This window comes from Cryptococcus neoformans, chromosome 12 (genome assembly GCF_000149385.1).
Source record: "Cryptococcus neoformans var. neoformans B-3501A chromosome 12, whole genome shotgun sequence".
In the NCBI taxonomy this organism is placed as follows: Eukaryota; Fungi; Basidiomycota; class Tremellomycetes; order Tremellales; family Cryptococcaceae; genus Cryptococcus; species Cryptococcus deneoformans.
Genome location: NC_009188.1, coordinates 879,491 through 895,760, shown reverse-complemented (window position 1 = coordinate 895,760; position 16,270 = coordinate 879,491). Strand labels below are relative to the sequence as shown.

Below are 16,270 nucleotides of genomic sequence, written 5' to 3'. Positions count from 1 at the left end.
GTTCCACTCCCACAGTAAACACACTCGCCAAAGAGCGTATTGTTGAATTCCGGAGATTCAGATCGTTGAGCGTCTTGGTGTCGGCGTTGTTGTCTAGCCTTAGGCTCGTCCTCATCGGACATATAGGCGTCTTCTCGTGCACCGTCATGTCTGCGTATCGAGGCGTAGTTAGTTGACTGCGAGTGGTGTGGTCATAAGTATAGCAATAGACAGTAATACAGGCACTTACATGTATGCCACCACCCTGTCATAATATTCCTCTATCAATCCATCACATTTTTACCTCCACATCACCACCATTAACGCTCAATATCAATATCTACCATTTATAAAATCCTCCCAGCTGCCCTTGTTGTGTCAGTGAGTACCCCACGTGTTTCCCATGCAAGATACAGGGATGCATATTTCAATATCTTTTCATTTTATCGTCGGAAGAACCAAACCACCAAGCTACATAAGGGACAAGCTACATCGACCGACACAAGGACAAAGAGAAGAGAACAAAGACATACGAAGACATACCTCTCCTCTCAAAGCGCGTGCTCAAACACCGAATCTCGGTCAAGCACCATATCAGGTACCGACTCAGCATCTTCAAACGCCATTTCCCTTGCCATATCACCATCAGGATGCACTTCTTCCCCTTTTCCCTGTTGTCTTTGACCTTGTGCTTTTGCTTTTGCTTCATTTCGTGTGTGTACAGCTGACGTCGTTCGGCTTTGAGTTTGGGTTTGGACTTGGTCCCGAGTGAAAATTTCATCTTGAGGTGATGTATGGTCACGATCATCGATTAACGCCGCATAATCCCATACTCCTGAAATTTGCGAAGCTTGGGAGACCGAAGATGTCATAACAGAAGCACCTAAGATTATATCAGTCCAACTTAAACTCTACTTCGCTCAGGCCAAGTATAACCACGGCCTGGATTGGAAAAAGGAGAGGGGTAAGAAAGAAAAGGAAGAACCTACTACTCGCCATACCATCCGTTCTCATATCCTCCTTCAAATCCCTCCCAGCCGCCCGAGGGGTCGCATACCTCAACGACATCTTGCTCGCCGTCTCCACTTTCCCATGTACTAACAGCCCTATACTATCATCCCTTGACCCTCGTGATCCACCCGACGCTCCTGATCCTCCCATTCCTTCAGACATTTGAGATCCATCAGATACTTCAGAGAGTTGAGACACTCGAGAATTTAGTGAGCTTTTCGAACCAGAATCTAAACTTGCCGGTGAAATTTCCACCATAAACGTATTATTCCCCGTCGTTATCGGGCTACCGGTCAGATCATTCCGTATCCTGTCATTCGATCGCGCAACTTCATTCTTTCCCATCTTGCGTCCTTGATTTCGAGTATAGGAACCAGGAGATTGGATTCGAGTGTCCTTAACAAGTCGCTTGCCGGTCGACCGAACATGGACAAACATTGGTAATATTCTTTTTCGCTCCAACTCTTCTTCATCAAATGAGAGATCCATTATTTCCGGTTCGTCCATTCCGTACTGCCAAAGGTCGTATAGGGCGTTGGGGATATCAAATACGCGTGAAGATCGAGGGGCGATGGTCCTCCGTCGAGTATCAACATGAGTATTGCGGGCGCGATTGAGGTTGGTATTGGTGTTAGCATCGGCCATAGCGCCATGCGGATGAAGATGGGTGGTTGAATTGGGAATGACGTTAGGGCCAATACGGGCAATCTGTCGAGTCCCTGGCGGTGGAATCGGGTGATAATCCAAATCTTCGTCGGGGTAAATATCAAATATAGTCGTTCCATTGGGTCGATATCGGCTCGGAAGGCCCTGAGGTGTATGTGGTGGAAGAGGCCTGTTCATCAATTCTTCCTTGGTAGGGATATGCCGAGAAGCCTGGTGCGCGGGTGTGGGTGCGGCTTGCAAAGAAGACTCAGCAAACAGAGGCTTTGCGTGCAGGGGGTGCGCGAGGGAAGGATGGATCTCGCCGTTAGATAGTTTTGGGGATGCTACCGTATTATTCGTCTTGCCAAACCTCTTGCTGAGCCGTTTGACGTAGATGCTCTTAGGTCTTGCCTTTACTTGCCAAGTAGTCGATCTCACAGCTTTCTTCGGGGTAGCGTCGGCAGTAAAGGCACTGATCGCGTCCGCGTCAAGATTGGTATCATAATTTGGAAAGGGAGCGAAAGAATCAAAGATATCGAGATCAATAGGATCTTCAGGTGTGTGTTCAGGTAACAATTGAGGAGAAAAAGAAGACGGAGATGGTCGGGATGATGTTTTACTTTCACCAAGAGATGGTGACAAAGATGTTCTCACTCTACTAGGAGTCTTGAGGAAATCGCCTGTAATAATTGGTGACACCGGCCTTTGAGTTGGTAGATGGAAATCGCGGATCTCATCCTATTTTCGTTATTCCAATATCAGACAATTTACTATCAAATCCCCACTGTTATTCAAGCGAGATAGGCAAAGCTTACTTGATTCCCAACGATAATCATTACCTCCTCATCTTCATCCGCACCTCCGTACATTTGATTCCCTCCCGCTTTCGGCGTGGGTGTGACAACAGCCTTCACATCATTTCTTGTAATCGAAAATCTCCTCTTCATCATAGCGGTCCCCTGTTTCATCAAGCCTGGCCTTCTCGATGACTCCCCCATCTCTCCCTCCCTCTCCTTCTCCTTCTCTTTCTCCCTCTGTTTTACCCGTTCCTTCTGCCTTTCCCGATCCTTCCCAACCCGCTCTGCCCGTTCCAGCTGAGAGACCAAATCATTATTCTTCTTAAACGGGTTCTTAAACAACAAGCCCTTCGAGGTATGCGAAGTCACGCTTCCTTGCAATGTCGATCCTTCTCCTCTTTCATGGCGAAGATGAATCGAGTGGTAAATGGAAGGTGCAAAGTCAGGGTCTGCAGCAGAAGTAGATGCAGGGGCATGAGGTGAGCGGGAATACGAGTGAGATCTGAAGTTAGAGCTTGAACATGAGTTTGCGCGATGGGTATCTTGGGTGGTGTGCGATGCGGCGTAAGAGGTGAAAGAGGTTTGAGAGGCGTTGGTTGATCGATGCGAAGACGTATGAAAAGTGTTAAGAAAATGGCGAGGGCTGGACAACATGTTCCTTTACAGGCACTTGTTAAGGTAAAAAGACAAAAATACAAGATGATGTGCAATATAAAGGATGAGGGCAGGATGGAAAGAAGAGATGGGGATGAAAGACGAGATTGAATTCCAACTCTGTTGGCGATACGATGAGTATCTGGTATCTGCTGTTGCTGCTGTTGTGTTAGTGTGGTAAATAGTTACGTAATAATGTCCACACCAGGACGCGTTTTCTATTTACGCGTCTGCTGGAAACAACAACAAAACTAGTATTAAACCATCGTCACCATTTACCTCTTATTTCATCTCATACTTCTTCCTATTTGCAACTACCACCAATGTCGCACTACACCAAACCCAAATCCAGGCGTCCCGCTACCCTCCCTTTACCCCACTCACACGCTACCACATCCAATTCCCGCTCACTGACCGAAGACCAACGCGGGGAAATCAAGGAGGCTTTCGAACTTTTCGACGTGGACAAGGACGGGGCTATCGATTACCATGAATTGAAAGTCGCTATGCGTGCTTTGGGATTCGATGTGAAGAAAGGGGAGGTCATGAAATTGTTGAAGGAACATGGGGGGGAAGATGGGTTGATGGATTTTTTGGCGTTTGAGAGGATTAGTGCGTGTCCCTTTTGTTTCCTGGGAATGAAGAGCTGCGATGCGACAAGGTTGAAAGAGGAGCCCATTATGAAGACATGGAAGTATATAAGCTAACAACAAACCACGTCTTAACAGTGACAGAAAAGATCCTCGCTCGAAATCCGGAGCATGAGCTCAGACGAGCGTTTGAACTGTTTGACGACGACAGAACCGGAAAAATCTCGCTCAAGAACCTAAGAAGAGTAGCACGAGAGCTGGGCGAGACTCTCGGTGAAGAAGAGCTGTGCGTATCCTCTCGGAAAACACCTCAAATTGACCTACGCTGGGAAGGGAACTGTTCGCTGATAATCGAAAATTGACTCTCTATAGGCAAGCAATGATAGACGAATTTGACCTTGATCAGGATGGGGAGATCAACTTGGAAGAGTTCCTCGCTATCATGCTGGATGGTGAATGAATGGATTGGGATGGGATTACTAGGATTACTAGATCTAGGTTTAGTTGCTAACGCGCTCAATGCTTGGGTGCGATGGTGTGTATGTAAGGTATGATTCACATGTTCCGAAAAAAAGAAGTTGTACTCGTGAATGTGGTGATCAAAGTCGTATCGCTCTTAATCTTAAGCCATTCCTGTCGCTTTTTACCAAACAACCCATGCGAAATGCCACTCAGGTATGTACGGACTTCAAAAATCTTGGGGATGTGGTCATTAAGCAATCACATTTTTCGGCTGCGCCAATTTGAATTCGTACAACAATTTATATATGATACGGTATATAAGTACAGGAGAGACAAGTGGATGGATGCCCCAAAGCTAATCAGAACTGGACACAATCCTCCTTCATGAGGTAAGTTGGATACAAACGTCTTGACTCGGCATAATAATGAAGAATGAAACGTTCCGTTCTGATCAGTAAATCTTCCATCCTCTCCTCCTTTGCTAGATGTCCATCAGTTAACACTCCAAGCGCGATGATAGCAATCTATCCTGGTCAACAGACTCCATGATTTGGAAAGGCGCTTGACCATCATGCCGAACACGTTCACAGCGACACAGGACAGAAGCAAACAATTAAATGTTCGACAAGTACGTCTCGCTGGATGATATCCTGTCACATCCATTGATTTTGACATGGCTGTCACTTTAGTTTTAAAGAGGAAGGATCTTCTTGCCCGCTCCCAGATGATCTGGCACTTTGATTCGCATAATAAAGCCCGTCAAATACAGACGGTGACATCGAAATATATTAGATACATATCATAACGCGACGATCTATCAAAACCGAGATTCCCTTCTTACGCCCGATGCCACCACCTCTTTTCACTCATTGGCCCCGCCTGATACTCCCTATCCCGCACCCTCCTCCTGTTAGTGCAGCAAGAGAAGCACACCACAAATGTTGAGAAGAACAAGATGATCGTGGCTGCCAACACCAACCAGATAGCGGCTGCGAAGTCTGCGTCCGCACTGGTATTCTTATTGATTTCATGCTTGACAAGTCCAAAGACAACAAAGTCGATGATCATCGCGACGAGGGAGACGATGAATGCCAAGAGAGCAATAAAAGCGGCGAACAGGAAACCGAGACGATCTGAGCAGAGAGCGATGAGGAAAGATAGGAAGGCGATACCACATGCAATGGGGTGAAGGATGAAGGCTTTCGTAACATTTTCAAGAGAGTTGTTGACATAGGTATAATCAGTGAGGTTACCAGTCACATCGGCGATATCATAGCCGATTTGTCTTTGACTACATGTATCTGAGCCCTGATGAAATGTCAGCGAGTGTTCGTCATGAAGGGGGTGAACGGTACCTACAATGATATTTGAGCAATATCCAAAGACACCAAATGTTGCTTTTGATGATCCTGTCGTGATATCAAGGAAGGATATATGGTCTATGACGGGTGCAGAAACTGAGAACGACACGAAAAGTCAGATTTGCCCAACGTCGTTATCAAAGAGATGGAAACTTACTGGTTGCAACTAGTAAGAGCACAGCCGCTGATAACAGCAAAAATGACCCGCAGTGGATTGGACCAAAACCCATGATGGGAGTTTAATTGTGAATGTCCGCGTGAAGGTAGGGAAAGAAAGTGAGTATTGGGAGGTCGAAAGCACTAGTAAGGGTGTTCGAGAACTAGTCTGCAATGCGATAGCTAAGAAGGCAGGAAACTGTCAGCTCAAGAAGCTACGAACCAAACATCCAAACATCTGGCTTACTTCGACTCACCTTCGAATCAAAGGATCTAGTATTTCCGAGGGTCGATTCAAAGTCGGAGTGGAAAGTCTTGTCGTGTAATGTAAAAGAAAAGCGAAAAGAGAAGATGTTGGCCGCTTATATCCACTCCATTCGTTGCCACCCATCATGCATCAAGCCAGGGCATAGCACCGCACAGTCGCTGTGTAAACATCACGCAGACCTCTAAACATGCCAGCAACGACCTTTTTTAGCCGAAATACAAGGCACCATATACAAAGGCGGTGTTATGCTGGGCAGAATGACATCATCGATTAACGGAGGTCACCGATTTCATGATTTTGGCGAGAAGAAGAAGATGGAAAAAAAAGGTTCAGCGCAGTCGTTTGCGCGGTGACTTATTACAGTAGTTTATCCATTTTCTTGAGTGCTGGATGACATAGATGTACCATTTGGATCGAATCACGTGGATTGCCAAGATAGAGAAAGGTGTGCCTAAACATTGAACAATCTTGCTTTGCAAGTGTTCTCGCCGGCAGTGTTCCCAAAATTCGAGGAAGGCTTACGGCTTATTTATTTATTAGTGTTCGGTTGTCGGCCCCCTCCTCCTTGCCCGAGATAAGATTACCTCACGTGCACTTTTTGCGGGAGAGACTGTTGTTTTGCGGGAGAGACTGCCGCTGGAGCGTGACGGGAGGCCGACTACTATAATAAGAGGTTGCCAACACTTCAATAAATGTGCAATTATCTTCCTTCATCCTCACCCTATCCTTTTGGAAGAACGACTTCAATACTATGCATACTTCTTACTTGTACATTGATTACATATTCCTGCACTCACTCAACCACATATTTAGTTTAAAGGCTAGCCTTGGCGCCCCCCTTGGTACCGACACCTTCAAGGTACCCCAACAAATCACTTGTCAAGAAATCACTCGGCCACTGGGCCTTGACCTGCTGGGCCATGTACTCGGACGCAATCTTGACGTGTGATGGATCAATACCAGGCAGTTTTGAGACTTTGGATGCTTCTTCAGAGAGAATAGTTTGGACGTAAGAAGGATTGATGTCTTTGCCGGAGTCCTGCCAGAAAAAGAAAAAGGAAGAGTTCAGCCATAGAGCAGACAACAAAAAAAGATGTAAGGAAGACATACAGTCTTGGAGCCATACTTGCACCACTGCCAAAGCTGCACCCTCGCAATCTCCGCCGTCGCAGCGTCCTCCATCAAATGATTAATCGGCACACAGCCATTCCCACTAATCCACGCCGCACAATACGACAAAGCCGCGCTCACATTATCCCTCAACCCTTGTTCTGTAATCTTCCCAGGGACAGAGGGGTCGGCAATCTGCTTGTCTGTGACAGTAACGTCTTCGCGGCGGATGTGGTACTGGTTAGGACCGGGCATGTGTTGGTTAAAGATCTCAAGGGCGATGGAGATGAGCGCGGGGTGAGCCACCCATGTGCCATCATGGCCCGCAGTGACTTCACGGAGCTTATCGGCGCGAACTTTGGACATGGCACGCTCATTGGCAGCGGGATCGTTCTTGATAGGAATCTGGGCAGACATGCCTCCCATGGCGGCGACCTTTCGCCTGTTTATCGGTGGTTAGCTGTCGGTTAGGAGGGAATGGATGGGATTGGGAGGTAGTGGCAAATTGTGCGCTTACTTATGACAAGTTTGGATGAGGAGGCGGACGTAGGCGTCCATGAAGGGGACGGTCATGGTAACGTCAGATCGGTCAGGGAAGACACAGTTCTTGTGGGCACGTTGCTTCTTGATGCTACTCCTCATCAGTAATCATTCCCATTTCCAGAGCAGACACAAAAAACCAGTAACCAACTTACAAACTGAAGATATAATCCCATCGCCCACAGTTCAAACCCGCAGAGTGTTCCTTCAACTCATACAAAATCTCTTCCATTTGGAACGCCGCAGGTAAAGTCTCGATTAAAACAGTTGCCCTAATTACACCCTGCTGCACACCTAAATGACTTGTTGCAAGGCAGAAGGCATCGTTCCAAAGACGCGCTTCGAGGTGGTGCTCCATCTTGGGGAGGTAGAAATAAGGTCCAGAACCTCGAGAGATGAGTTCGCGGGCGTTGTGGAAAAAGTAGAGACCAAAGTCGAAGAGGGAGCCGGACATGGGAGTACCGTCGATAATCAAACGGGGTTCGGGGAGGTGCCATCCTCGAGGTCTTATTGCAAATATTAACGGAGAAGTCGAGGGCTTTAGAATGTATGACTCACCGGACCAAAAGCACAGCCGGCTTCTCGGAGAGCTTGTAAGCCTTGCCATTGATTTCAAAGTCAATTTGTCGTCTATTATTCCAGGTCAAGTCCCTCCTTGAATATTTACGATATTAAGAAGGAAACTTACCGGATAGCATCGTAAAGGTTGACCTGTCCGAGAACCATGTTTGACCAGGTAGGAGAATTGGAGTCTATCCTCAATGTTTGTCAGTATAACAGTGTCACCCAAGTATCAACGAGCGACTCACCCTCAAAGTCGGCCATAAAAGTTTTGGCACCAGAGTTCAAAGCGTTGATGACCATCTTCCTGTCAGTTGGGCCAGTGATCTCAACTCTGTATCCTTGTTCAGTTCCAGCCCCTGCTAATAGGAATAAGAAAAGGACATACCGACGGTCTTCAAGTCCTGGACCGGGAGGGGCACAGTTCCAAGCAAGGTTCTCCCTAATCTCCCTGGTCTCTGGGAGGAAGGAGAGGGGCTTGCCTTGGTCCAGCTCGGCCTGTACCTTTTCACGGTTTTTTAACAACTCCAACCTTCGTTTGTTGAATGTCCTGTGGAGCAAGGCGAGAAACTCGAGAGCTTCGGTAGAGAGGATGTGCTCTCCGCCCTTGGGGATGGGAGCAGTGAGGTAGATGCCTTGAGGGAGAGACATTGTATCGTTATCTCGTTTGTGCAAGTGTTGATAACAGACTGATTGATAGATGAAAGAGCTGGGAAGTGAAAGCTGTGGGAGTCACTGGTAAACCTGGGAAGGCAGGTCTTATATATGCAGTTGTTGTCTCGAGGCTATCGGCTCCCCGTCGGCTGAAAAGGGCGAGAATGTCTGATCTGTGGAAATATCAGTGGGAACTACACGGATTGTTGGAAATCACCCTCCACCACAGTCCTCCACCAACCAATAACCGGTGTGCGAGCCATACAAAATCTCCGGGCTTATCGGTAACAGAGATAACCGGCATTTTGCGCTTCTCGACGAATCAAATCACTTCGACGGATTTACTCGCTTTTACCACTTGTCTTTGGGTGTGAACGTCGTTCTCTCAAGTCTGCTCGTGATGTATTTGGTTTGAGAGACGACTCGAGAGCGGCCAAGAGGGCACAGTGTAAGCTGATGCATCCGCCTTTTGCTTCGTTACGACGAGCACTGAATGAGGCTGAAATCGCTGTCAATCTGCTTATCTCCGAAGCGAGTGACTTGTTGTTGACTCTGATAATTCGATTAACGCAGAACACAGGTTAGGCTCGACAAGATTGGACGTCCAGGAACATGTTATAGTTAGGCTCGAAGATGAAGGGAAGAAGTGTATCGTGTTGATCATGACGTCGTTCTGCACAACAAAGACATTCGTCCGGTCTGTTCCTTGAATTTTGTGCACAGGCCCCTATCAATACCAACCAGAAATCTCACATTAACACTCGCCCACAGCCAAAAGCACAACCTGTTTATCCACCCCAATCCACAAGCATTCAGCAATGGGTGTACTCTCAAAGTTCAAAGATCAATTCACCCAATCCTCCCCTTCTTACGACTTTCCCCCTCCACCTCCTTCAATCCCTCTCGGCCCTAACGCAGTCTTCCGTTACCGCAAGCAACGAGGTGTCAATTTGGGATCATGGTTTTCTCTGGAGCAGTGGATCTGCCCTCACGTCTTCAAAGGCGCCAAACCCCCTGGCCAAAGTGACTATGATGTGGCTAGTGGGAAGGACGCAAAGAGGATTTTAGAGGAGCACTGGGATACTTGGATCACCGAGGATGATATGAAATGGATTGCATCTAGGGGGTTTAACAGTGTTCGACTACCCGTGAGCCTACTACAGATATGGATAATATTTACTTGCTGATGGTATCTTGGTTGGGCTCAGATTGCATACTATCACCTCTGCGGTCCTCTCCCCGAAGTTTTGAAAGGCACTGATTTTGAATCATTTCGCCACGTTTTTGAAGGCGCTTGGGGACGAATCGAGAGAGCGGTCGAGATGGCAGGAGCTTATGGTTTAGGAGTACTTATAGGTTAGTCATTGAGTTGACACTTGCCATCGGATCACTTCTCAAAACATTAGGCGCTGACGTCTTTTCACCGTACTGCAATTAGACCTGCACGGTGCGGCCGGTGCTCAGAATCCGGATGGTGAGTTTTTACAGCAAGGTAGCCATTTCAGTTCAGCATCATTAACCATAACTGCCTTTATACAGCCCATGCCGGCCTTTCTCGCGGCAAAGTATCATTCTGGGATACCCATGCCAACCAAGCCTCCACCTCCCTTGCACTTCGCTTTCTCGCATCCAAGTTCGCTTCCGTCCCCCACATCGTCGGCCTAGAACTCCTCAACGAGCCTCAAAACAACCGCAAACTACAGTCATGGTACAGCAAGACTATCGACGAAGTCCGTAAAGTCGCTCCGCCGGATTTTCCCATCTACTGCTCAGACGCATGGGATACGGATCATTATGCTGGTTGGGTCGGATCGAGAGGCGATTTCGTCGTACTAGACCATCACCTTTACAGATGTTTCACCGATGAGGACAAGTGTCAAACCGGAACAGATCATGCAAACAATCTCAGATCTGGTTTCAGAGGTAGGTTTGCCCAGCAATGCGAAGCCGCCAAAGGATCTCTCGTCGTGGGCGAATGGTCTGCCTCCCTGGACCCTCGGTCCTTCCCTCAAGGAATGCCTGACGGGGAGAAAGACGCTCAGAGACGGGCATTCGTCCACGCCCAGCTCGAGATATTCGAGTCCCACGCGGCGGGGTATTGGTTTTGGACTTACAAGAAAGGTGAAGGATGGGACGCTGGCTGGTCAGCAACCAATGCGAGTCAGGCAGAGATTCTGCCTGGGTGGGTTGGAAGCAGACAGTTCAAAGGGACACCACCCAGTCATATCAAGGATCAAGAGTTGCAGAACGGACATAGTAGGTTTAGCAAATCTCTCCCGCTAATTGTCAAAATGCGAAAAGCACTGATGGGACATTCTTTTGAATAATCTAGAATCCCACGCTGATTATTGGGCCGCAAACGGCGGTTCTCCCAATCCAGATATGTACGCTCCCGGATTCTCTCAAGGATGGGACGATGCTCTCATCTTCTTGAGCACCCAAGGATCACCTAGCGAGATGGGTTTTGTGCACCAGTGGGCAATAAGGCGTCAAGCAGAGTTTGAAAGCCAGGGGCATAAGCTCGGCCGCGCTGCTTGGGAATGGGAGCACGGCTTCAAGCAAGGGGTTGAAGCTTGTGCTAGGTGCTGTCTGGCTTGATACACGTTTCGGCAAGGAGTTCGCTGTATCATTTAGGCAGCCCGTTGTAGATAGTGTATTATATGAAATTACGAGTATGAGCTGTAACAAAAGACAACGTGAGGGCGAGCACGAACAATAAATGCATACTCATGAGATTATAGAATAATGTACGCGCCCTTTCAATCGACCCAGTCCACCGCTGATGCAAGGACAAAGCCGAAATCCATAGGGCGAGTTTGCTCTTTCCCAGCCTTATGAAAGTGCTCGCCATCAAAGTGCTAAAAGCAGACGAGAACTCTTCAGAGGGGGAGTGAATAGGGGGTAATGACAGTCGAGATAGGCTGCCAAGAGTCAAGCAAATGGCAGAGAAGAAATAGCAATACAAAGGGTCATGCATATAGCTGCGAGACAGTGATATCTGATGTTTACACAAGTAATTCGACCTAGAGAATCTTTTCAATTGTCAGCAACAGAACGTTTCGACCAGTTGAGAACATAAGAGAAAAATAAGATAGTATCAGATACCGTTGTAAGGAAGGTTACGCGCATGCTCCGAAGAGTCGCACAGTGTGAATACGATTAGGAGGTTGTATCATCATACGATGTGATGGATAGGAAGGCGATGAAAAAAGTAAAAGGAAAGGATACTCACAAAGCTAGAATATACGAAGAGTCAAAAGATTTCTGCTACAAAGGTTATCCAGACCGACATGAGACAGTCAGACCTGGCACCACCTACCAGCAGCCCATCCACCTAGCCAAAACGGCATGGCAGATCAGTAGACCGACCGCAACAATCCCGCTCAAAACGAGCAGAACGTGATGGGGCACAGTTACCACGGGCAATGCTCTTCCACGGGTTGACTCATACAGCGACCAATCGCACAGCCTGGCAGGGCTGGCGGAGGACCCACTAACCTCATGCTCCGCTCAACCTACTTGGAGGAGGAACGGAGGAAAGGGCGATGATCCTCCTAGTCGTGGATCTAAGAACCGCGGGTTGGATGGAATGTGGTGTGTAGATAACGACATCAGGAACGAAAAAGAGTTTCTATAATAGTGGCTGCATGCCGAAAGAGCTGGGTGATGCAAAGAGATGAAGAAGAGGAAACGAAAAGAGAGACGTGAAAAATCAGATGAAGGAATTTGGACGAGATGTCGACGCCACTGAGTAAATGCCGAGGATAATGCCGAGTGTCTCCGGGGCTTACGCTGACGATGAAGCGGTGGTCAGCCTCGCGATGCTGAGTGAGGTGTCTCTGTCAATCTCGAGCGTGGTCTGTTCCTCATCGACTGCATCATCCTCGCCAGCATCCATTCTTCCTTTCCTTCCTTCCTGCAAGAATACAGTCAGCCGCCACTCAATCACCTTTCGGCTTACCCCCGAGCCACGCAAATTCGCACCCGCCCCCCACACCAGCGTGACGCCTGACGTCTTTTACCGCCTCTCTTGCCGCCCAACAACGCGGTTCGATCCAAGATGGTGAGTAACAATCGGCTTTGCTGGTGTCTCAAACACATTTTCGACCGTTTAATCCAATTTGGATGAAGCGCTTACCGTTATATAGCAGCAACCCGCAAATGATGTGCAGGACATTATTCTAGACGAAAGTCCGGCTCCAATGGAAGTCGATGACATCCCAAATGTTCATGACTGTACGTCATTAATCTGTTTACAAGGACCATGAAAGGTTGAGCGATAATATTACTAACGCGACTCTTTCTTTCATTCAGATGAAGCGTATGCCGCCAAGTGCATGCCAGATCTAGGCTTAGAAATTGAAGATTTCCAGTACCAAACATGGCGAATTGAGCACTGGAGTCAACAGCCGAAAAGAATAGTTGGACCAGAGTTCAGTTGTGGTGGGCACAAGTGGTAGGTTGATTTTTAGATATTATGCTCAGTGTACAGGGTGCTGATTTGAGGATTCAGGCGCATTTTGTTGTTTCCGCAAGGAAACGCGAACGGACAGCCCAACGACATGGTCTCCGTCTACTTGGATTACGCGAACCCAAAGACAGCTCCTGAAGGATGGCATGCGTGTGCACAATTCTGCCTGGCCATTTCGAATCCATGGGATCCCACGATTCAAACATCTAGCCGTGAGTCTACTCTCCGTCGGAGCGAAGAAAATAACTAAAATATCAACCTTTGTCTTGTTCAGACGCGCATCATCGATTTGTTGCTGAAGAATGTGATTGGGGATTCACTCGATTTGTCGACTTGCGAAAGTTGTACACAGCGGATCCTGCCAACGGAAAGAATAGACCGACGATTGAGAATGATGAAGTGGAGATTACAGCTTTCGTGCGAGTGTTGAAGGATCCCACGGGCGTTTTGTGGCACAATTTTGTCAAGTGAGTAGACTATAACGAAGGAAGGACTCATACTGATTGCCTGCCCAGTTACGATTCCAAGAAGGAGACTGGTCATGTTGGTTTGAAGAACCAAGGCGCTACGTGTTACATGAACTCTCTCTTGCAATCTCTTTTCTGTACCAATTATTTCCGAAAAGTAAGCCTTTCACTGCCACAAGTCCTTCCTATCTAATATCTTTGATCAGGCTGTCTACCAAATACCCACCGAAGACGACATTCCATCCGAAAGTTTGGCTTTGGCTCTTCAACGCGTATTTTATCACCTTCAGACGTCCAACCAACCCGTAGGAACCACCGAGCTCACAAAATCTTTTGGATGGAAATCCCTCGATTCTTTCATGCAACACGACGTCCAAGAGTTCAGCCGTATCCTTCAAGACAAGTTGGAAATCAAGATGAAGGGAACTCCTGCCGAAGGCGCCATTCCGAAGCTGTTCAAGGGTCAGATGAAGAACTACATCAAGTGCATCGACGTTGATTTTGAGTCGTCAGTGATTGAAGACTTCTATGGTTTGTCGATTCTTTTTTCTATTTAGGATGTCATTAATCAAATGTGTAGATATCCAGCTTACCATCAAGGGACTGAAGGATTTACGAGCTTCCTTCAAGGAATATGTGTCTGTTGAGACACTCGATGGCGAGAACAAGTATCAAGCGGAGGGACACGGTTTGCAGGCTGCGAGAAAGGGCGTCATTTTCAAATCATTCCCTCCAGTTCTTCATCTTCAGCTGCGCCGTTTTGAATATGACGTAGAGAAGGATGCTTTGGTCAAGATTAATGACCGTCACGAGTTCCCCTTCGAGATTGATTTAGGAGAATTTCTCGATGAGTCGGCCGACCGGGCCCAGTCCCATGTCTATAAGCTCCACGGTGTCCTCGTGCACTCTGGTGATCTTCACGGCGGCCACTATTTCGCTCTCATCAAACCTGAAAAGGATGGTCGCTGGTACAAATTTGATGATGACAGAGTTACGCCCGTCACAGACAAGGAGGTCTTGGAAGACAATTATGGCGGAGACATGTTGAACGGTCTTGTCCCTCCTCATCAGAGAACTCAGGCTAGAACTCTCAAAAAGTTCACCAACGCCTACATGTTGGTTTATATAAGGGAAACAGAGCTTGACACAGTGTTGGCTCCCTTTACAGAGAGTGACACACCTCCTCATTTGAGTAAGTTTTCTCATGGTAGCATCAGAGTTTGCAATTGACATATGTTCACAGAGGCTCGCTTGGATCACGAGAGGGAGCAGCTCGAGGCTAAGAAGAGGGAGAAGGATGAACAGCACCTGTACTTGACAGCCAAAGTCATCACCGACGAAATCTTCTCCCAACACCAAGGTTTCGATCTTGCCTCCTTTGAGGACAAGAATATCCCAGCCACCGACCTGCCTACTTTCCGGGTATTGAAGAATGAGAGCTATCCGACTTTCAAGAGCAGGATTGCTTCCCACTTTAAGATTCCAGAGCGCGACTTCCGTTTGTGGGTACTTGTAAATAGACAAAACAAGACAACGCGACCCGATGTCCCTATCCACGAGAATGACAACACCCAAAGTATGTGTATATCTTTCAGAAAGTTTAGTTTCGGCTAATAATCCGCTTTTTTTTCTGCAGCAATGGAAAATATCCGTAATTCAATGGCTGCTCGAGCTTCTGATCTCAAATTATACCTCGACTACAATCCTGACCATGCCAGATTTAACGAGGTGAGTGTCTCGTTTGGAGCGACAATGGTATCGCAGCAGATATCTGACTTTCCGCACTTTTTTAGCTGCATGCTGAGGGCAAGGAGCCACCCATCATGATCTTCCTCAAGTGGTTCGACTGTTCTCGTCAGACGCTGTTAGGCCAAGGGAAGGTGTTTGTCGACAAGTACCAAAAAGTTTCAGACTTGTTGGGTATCATACAGGAAAGGATGGGTTGGCCATCTTCAACGCCTATCAAGCTCTACGAGGTAAGTTTTGACTGTCTGCGGAATGCTCGGTACTAATAATAATGTCGTAACAGGAAATCAAGGCAGGTATGATTGAGGGAATGAAGTTGAAGCAATCCTTCATTCAAAATGAAATCCAAGACGGAGATATCATCTGTTACCAGGTAGAACTTCCCGAGAAAGAGTGGGTTTATCACCATAACATATCCGTCTACGGCAAAAACTCACTCATAGACAGAATTGCCGATTTGGAAGCGCAATCATTGTACTCTAGCGTTCCACAATTCTACGACTTCCTCCAAAACCGAATCCTTGTTCACTTCAAGCCTCGTTATGAAGACAGGGCGGCCAGCGTGCCCGAATTCGATCTCATGCTGAGTAAGAAGATGACGTATGACGTTGTAAGTCTCGTGTCGAATTTGCTCTTTTTTGCGAACAATGACTAAATCCATTTCAGATGGCGCACCGAGTTGGGGAATTCCTGAAACACGACCCTTTGAAGTTGAGATTTACCTCGGCTCATAACCAAAACGGTGCTCCTAAAGCTATCGTCAAGCGTTCGTTGAATCAAAGTGTGGCGGATATTACC

General features: G+C 47.4%; 6 protein-coding genes across 6 annotated transcripts in view; 3 read left to right on the top strand and 3 right to left on the bottom strand.

Annotated features, from left to right (window-relative positions):
- Window positions 1-530: 530 nt before the first annotated feature.
- CNBL3010 (hypothetical protein) lies at window positions 531-3,086 on the bottom strand (the record flags this gene model as incomplete). Its single annotated transcript, XM_767342.1, has 3 exons — window positions 531-862; window positions 969-2,373; window positions 2,451-3,086. The coding sequence occupies 3 exons, from the start codon at window positions 3,084-3,086 to the stop codon at window positions 531-533; spliced, it is 2,373 nt and encodes a 790-aa protein (XP_772435.1).
- Window positions 3,087-3,409: 323 nt separating this feature from the next.
- Window positions 3,410-4,136, top strand: CNBL3000 (hypothetical protein; the record flags this gene model as incomplete). Its single annotated transcript, XM_767341.1, has 3 exons — window positions 3,410-3,698; window positions 3,815-3,962; window positions 4,049-4,136. The coding sequence occupies 3 exons, from the start codon at window positions 3,410-3,412 to the stop codon at window positions 4,134-4,136; spliced, it is 525 nt and encodes a 174-aa protein (XP_772434.1).
- An 839-nt stretch (window positions 4,137-4,975) lies between these two features.
- CNBL2990 (hypothetical protein) lies at window positions 4,976-5,729 on the bottom strand (the record flags this gene model as incomplete). Its single annotated transcript, XM_767340.1, has 3 exons — window positions 4,976-5,446; window positions 5,498-5,595; window positions 5,657-5,729. 3 exons carry the CDS (start codon window positions 5,727-5,729, stop codon window positions 4,976-4,978), a joined length of 642 nt encoding a protein of 213 aa, XP_772433.1.
- A 1,008-nt stretch (window positions 5,730-6,737) lies between these two features.
- CNBL2980 (hypothetical protein) lies at window positions 6,738-8,785 on the bottom strand (the record flags this gene model as incomplete). Its single annotated transcript, XM_767339.1, has 8 exons — window positions 6,738-6,962; window positions 7,034-7,475; window positions 7,551-7,664; window positions 7,729-8,079; window positions 8,132-8,203; window positions 8,262-8,325; window positions 8,383-8,468; window positions 8,523-8,785. The coding sequence occupies 8 exons, from the start codon at window positions 8,783-8,785 to the stop codon at window positions 6,738-6,740; spliced, it is 1,617 nt and encodes a 538-aa protein (XP_772432.1).
- Window positions 8,786-9,606: 821 nt separating this feature from the next.
- On the top strand, window positions 9,607-11,386 carry CNBL2970 (hypothetical protein; the record flags this gene model as incomplete). Its single annotated transcript, XM_767338.1, has 5 exons — window positions 9,607-9,936; window positions 9,997-10,144; window positions 10,227-10,262; window positions 10,328-11,044; window positions 11,121-11,386. The coding sequence occupies 5 exons, from the start codon at window positions 9,607-9,609 to the stop codon at window positions 11,384-11,386; spliced, it is 1,497 nt and encodes a 498-aa protein (XP_772431.1).
- Window positions 11,387-12,848: 1,462 nt separating this feature from the next.
- CNBL2960 (hypothetical protein) overlaps window positions 12,849-16,270 on the top strand; it is a gene marked incomplete at both ends in the record, with an annotated part of 4,311 nt that continues 889 nt past the window's right edge. The window contains 14 exons of the mRNA XM_767337.1: window positions 12,849-12,851; window positions 12,937-13,024; window positions 13,103-13,244; window positions 13,302-13,471; window positions 13,534-13,726; window positions 13,775-13,883; window positions 13,933-14,257; window positions 14,307-14,918; window positions 14,970-15,302; window positions 15,363-15,454; window positions 15,520-15,702; window positions 15,756-15,865; window positions 15,920-16,082; window positions 16,139-16,270. The exon at window positions 16,139-16,270 is cut by the window's right edge and continues 129 nt beyond it. Coding sequence (XP_772430.1) covers window positions 12,849-12,851; window positions 12,937-13,024; window positions 13,103-13,244; window positions 13,302-13,471; window positions 13,534-13,726; window positions 13,775-13,883; window positions 13,933-14,257; window positions 14,307-14,918; window positions 14,970-15,302; window positions 15,363-15,454; window positions 15,520-15,702; window positions 15,756-15,865; window positions 15,920-16,082; window positions 16,139-16,270 — 2,655 coding nt within the window. The remainder of the gene's footprint in view (window positions 12,852-12,936; window positions 13,025-13,102; window positions 13,245-13,301; window positions 13,472-13,533; window positions 13,727-13,774; window positions 13,884-13,932; window positions 14,258-14,306; window positions 14,919-14,969; window positions 15,303-15,362; window positions 15,455-15,519; window positions 15,703-15,755; window positions 15,866-15,919; window positions 16,083-16,138) is intronic.